Here is a 4,073-nt window from a genome sequence, read left to right as displayed (position 1 = left end):
ATGTTAGAAACATATTGAATGAAACTATGTTTGATGATTGTGCAGCAACCACAAAAATGAATAGTGATGAAAGTAAAGGGGATTATGCTATTTGTAATAGCAAGCTAGATAACAAATGCTTTATAGCATGGAGTCCTTTAGAAGAAAACAAGTGCTTATTTAAACATAGATATGTTTCATGCAGTAGATCGGTCCCACGTAAAAGCAAACGTTTTATTCGATATAAAATAAATAGATCTTTAAATTTTGATGCAACTGTTCATAATTCTAGTTCAGAGAACAGTTCTTTCGAAGAAAACAAACATCTAACACGGTCTGCCAAAATAATGAGAGCTTTAGATTTTAATAGCAGTCCTGCTTATTATGGAAAAACAAAAATAAAGAAATCGTTAAATTTCAATTTAACTCCTAGCCCAAAGAGGTTTACACCTGTAAGGAAAAGTATACGAAAATCTTTAAGTTTGAACTTCAATTCTCTTTTGTCTGTTCCTAACAAATTTTTAAACTATGATGACAACCCAAGTGATTCTGCGAATAGTAGTTTAATATTTTCATCTTCTGAATCTATTGATGAAAATCAGAATGAAACACCATTACAACAAGATACAAAGGAACATGAAATGCTACATTATTCTACACCTAATGCAAAATTAAGCAGGAAATCACAATGTTCAGCTAGTTTTAGACCATTATTACGTAGTCGACTGAAAGAAACTATTGATAATATTGTGTATGTGACAGCAACACCTACTTCACAATCATTAAAACGCATTAAAAACAGGTCAAAATGTACAAACGATATAGGAATGAATACTTCGAGAAACTTGTTTTACGAATTTTACGACAAAGACGACGATAGACCGTGCACACCTGAAAATGTAATTTGTATAATTCCGGAAAGTATGAGTGCTATTAAAAGAAGCCATAAGAAGGTAAGAGAAGAGTATAACTTTGATAAATTTCTTCTTTTTTAGTTAACATTCTTGAACCTTTGTACAATTATACATAAGAATTGAATAGGTACTTTTTACACATACATTGTTTATGTATTAGTTTAATGCATCTTCATTAATTTGTACATTATAATGTTGTAATACACAGGAAAGGTCGTCGAGATGGAGTGACCGTTGTGTAACACAATTTCCAAGTAGCTTTACAAACGACGAGGACGTACTTCAAAATAGAAAACATGTCGATCCATTGCAAGATTCTAAGTCGAATGTGAATCTGCATACTAATAAAAATTCGAACTGTAAAGAATTAGCGTTAAGTCGTTCTGAAGATGATATGTCAGACACTGGTTCACTCTTTGACTATACAGAAGAACAGGAAAATGTTGTAGAAGAATCTAAGAATATATTTGAAAATATCAAAGTAAAAACAGAAGAAAATGCAGAAAGTTTTTCGGAAATTGAAGATTTAAGTAAAAATGATTTACTTCAAGACAGTAACAGCACTAATGCAAATAATTTATCCAATCGAAATATCGATTTAATAGCTGATGATAAGAGATCGGTAACTCCAGAATTAGTGGCAGAAGTAGCATTAGAACTGCAAAAATCAGTTACCCCCGAGAATCATATAAATATTTTAGAAAGAATTGCTAAGGATTCTATAAAAAACTCTCATAAAAAACTTAAAGATACTAACAAAAGGAGATTATTCAGTCCAAAAGTTCTACAAGGTAAACTTGAAGCTGCGGAAGAACAAGGGGGTACAAGATGTTGGCAAAATTTTGAACAGCACGAAGATATACAAGATAATAAAATACCCGTAGAGCAGAATTATCTTGACGTATTAAGAGGGGAACGTTCGTGTACCCCTGAGAAGGTAAATTCTAGCAGACTTTTACTGACGCAATTTAGTTCTGTTAAAAAATCTCATAAAAAAGACAAACATAACAAAATATTGTCTGGGTTTTTAAAACGACAGGAATATTTTAATAAAGATATGGAATTGGTAAAAATTTGCAAACATAAAGGATTTAATAGTGATTATACATCCGAATGTAAAGGCAGTGCAGAAGATTTTTCTTCGGATTTAGATGTCAGTACAAATATTGAAGACTCTGCCTTCTCGGTGGTACACGTTGACGCGAATACGTCTTTGGATAAATTATCTCCAAGTAAAAGGAAGAAATCGCTGGATATATCGGCAGATTATGAAACAAGCGTATCATGCAATTCTGAATTAGAAGAGTGCGATACATCGAAGGAGGAATTTAAAATTTTCACGCCTCTAAAAAGGAAAAGATCTCTAATTGCATCTGCTGCTGCTAAAGAGCATTTGAATTTTTACGGCATACCATCTGTGAAAATTGAACTTGCAGAAAATGTTGTTGCGGATATTAGTTTATCCCGGTGCTTGACACCTGTACCAAACTTTCAGAGCAATTATGTACAAACAGACGGAAATAATATTATAAAGGTGATAAAAGCTAACAATGACAACAACGATAGCGATGATAACAACGGAGGAGAAACCCATGATTATGGTTCTAATGATACAACGGGCAGGTCAACACCAAGAAATATGTCAACTACGGAATTATACGTTAATTTGGATTCAATTAAAAAGTCGCATAAAAAGAATAAACGTGGGAATAGTTCGCGAAAAGGTTTGAATTTGTTCAGGAATAATTTTTGCACGGAAGAAGAAAACGAAATGTCGACAGAATGCACCGAAAGTGCTATGCATAGTGCATCGGAGCTTTCAAACAACGATATAACGAGTAAATCTATCAACGATAAATCAATCGATTACGATAGTACAGACGATTCAACTAGTCTTGTTGTTATTGACAATGAGAAGTGTGCGAGTACTAGCATGGAAAATGAATTGTTGAATACGACTCCACCGAATTGTTTGAAAACGAAAAGCTATATCAGACTGATACAGGATACCTCGATTAAGCGATCACATAAAAAGGTTCGGGATCAAAAGAAGCAGGAAATAACGATCGAGACAGACGAATTATCGGACGATGGGTCCATATTTGGCGAAGAAGAAAAGTTAGATTGTACTCAAGATCTATCTACGCATCATGAATAATCATCTTGATGAAATGAATCGCGGTGAGTGTAAACGCATTAACTTACGTATATGTTCAACGCTTACATTAACGTATATGAAAACTTTTGAGAACTTGCCGGATACTTTCCTATAGCCAGAGCTAGTATATTTCAATAATTTTAAATTTCAATCTGCTTTATCTATTCTATTCATTATGAATGCCTTTAACTGTATAATATATATGTATATGATCTTTGTATACACATACATATATGAGTATGAATCTGCGAGTTACACTTAATGCGTACATCCGAAGTAACAATATCGTCGCGAGCTTTCTATACTTGGAATTATTTATTAGAAACGCTTGCATTACATGCAATGAGAGCCGTATACAGTGTGGGTAACCACTACCTGGTCGTAGAGCCAGGTTATATACGTCACATATAAAGTCGGTAAACTCAAATTGAATTATATGTATAACCTAACGATGTGCCTTAATGTTCAAATGTATCCTAACGTTCCCTTTATATGGCGTATATTTTTCTAAAAACATTAGGAACGACTGATTCGTAAAATAATAGGATAGGGAAATAAATATGATTTTCTCTCTATTATTGTTCATCGTTTTCTAATATTGTTCGAGTGTACATTTTGTTTATTCTCATGAAATCATTTATGCGATGCACCGATGCAGATAAAAATAACATGATATTTTGTACATTTTATAAATTGTCACATGTTGGTACCACCACCACCACCACCACCACCACCACACTTGATATCAACGACTGTGTGTAGTAAGAATAAAGCATGGTATGTACTGTGCAGAGCTGGTAAGTTGGCAGACGGAAGGAATGCGGATCTCATTCGTGTAGCAGCACATTTACACAGTCGGATCACACGTATTTTTATTATTGGCCGAAACGGTTACATCTACTAATCCATCGTGTGACGGTGAGCACACTCCCCTTGCTCCTGTACCGTCCCGACTGCCAACTTACCAGCTCTGTGCAGTACTGGATTTGTGTATTAAAATATTTTCGTTAGAAAAATCAGGA

General features: G+C 34.0%; 1 protein-coding gene across 1 annotated transcript; it reads left to right on the top strand.

The window, feature by feature from the left end:
* The first annotated feature begins 26 nt into the window (after positions 1-26).
* LOC108577197 lies at positions 27-3,166 on the top strand. The gene is made up of 2 exons (XM_017940313.1): positions 27-932; positions 1,102-3,166. The coding sequence occupies exons 1-2, from the start codon at positions 27-29 to the stop codon at positions 3,049-3,051; spliced, it is 2,856 nt and encodes a 951-aa protein (XP_017795802.1). The 3' UTR covers positions 3,052-3,166.
* Positions 3,167-4,073: the final 907 nt, after the last annotated feature.

The sequence above is a fragment of the Habropoda laboriosa genome, unplaced genomic scaffold (assembly GCF_001263275.1).
Source record: "Habropoda laboriosa isolate 0110345459 unplaced genomic scaffold, ASM126327v1 scaffold597, whole genome shotgun sequence".
NCBI classification, from domain to species: domain Eukaryota; kingdom Metazoa; phylum Arthropoda; class Insecta; order Hymenoptera; family Apidae; genus Habropoda; species Habropoda laboriosa.
The sequence above is the reverse complement of the archived record's forward strand: the minus strand, read 5'-3'. Positions and strand labels throughout refer to the sequence as shown.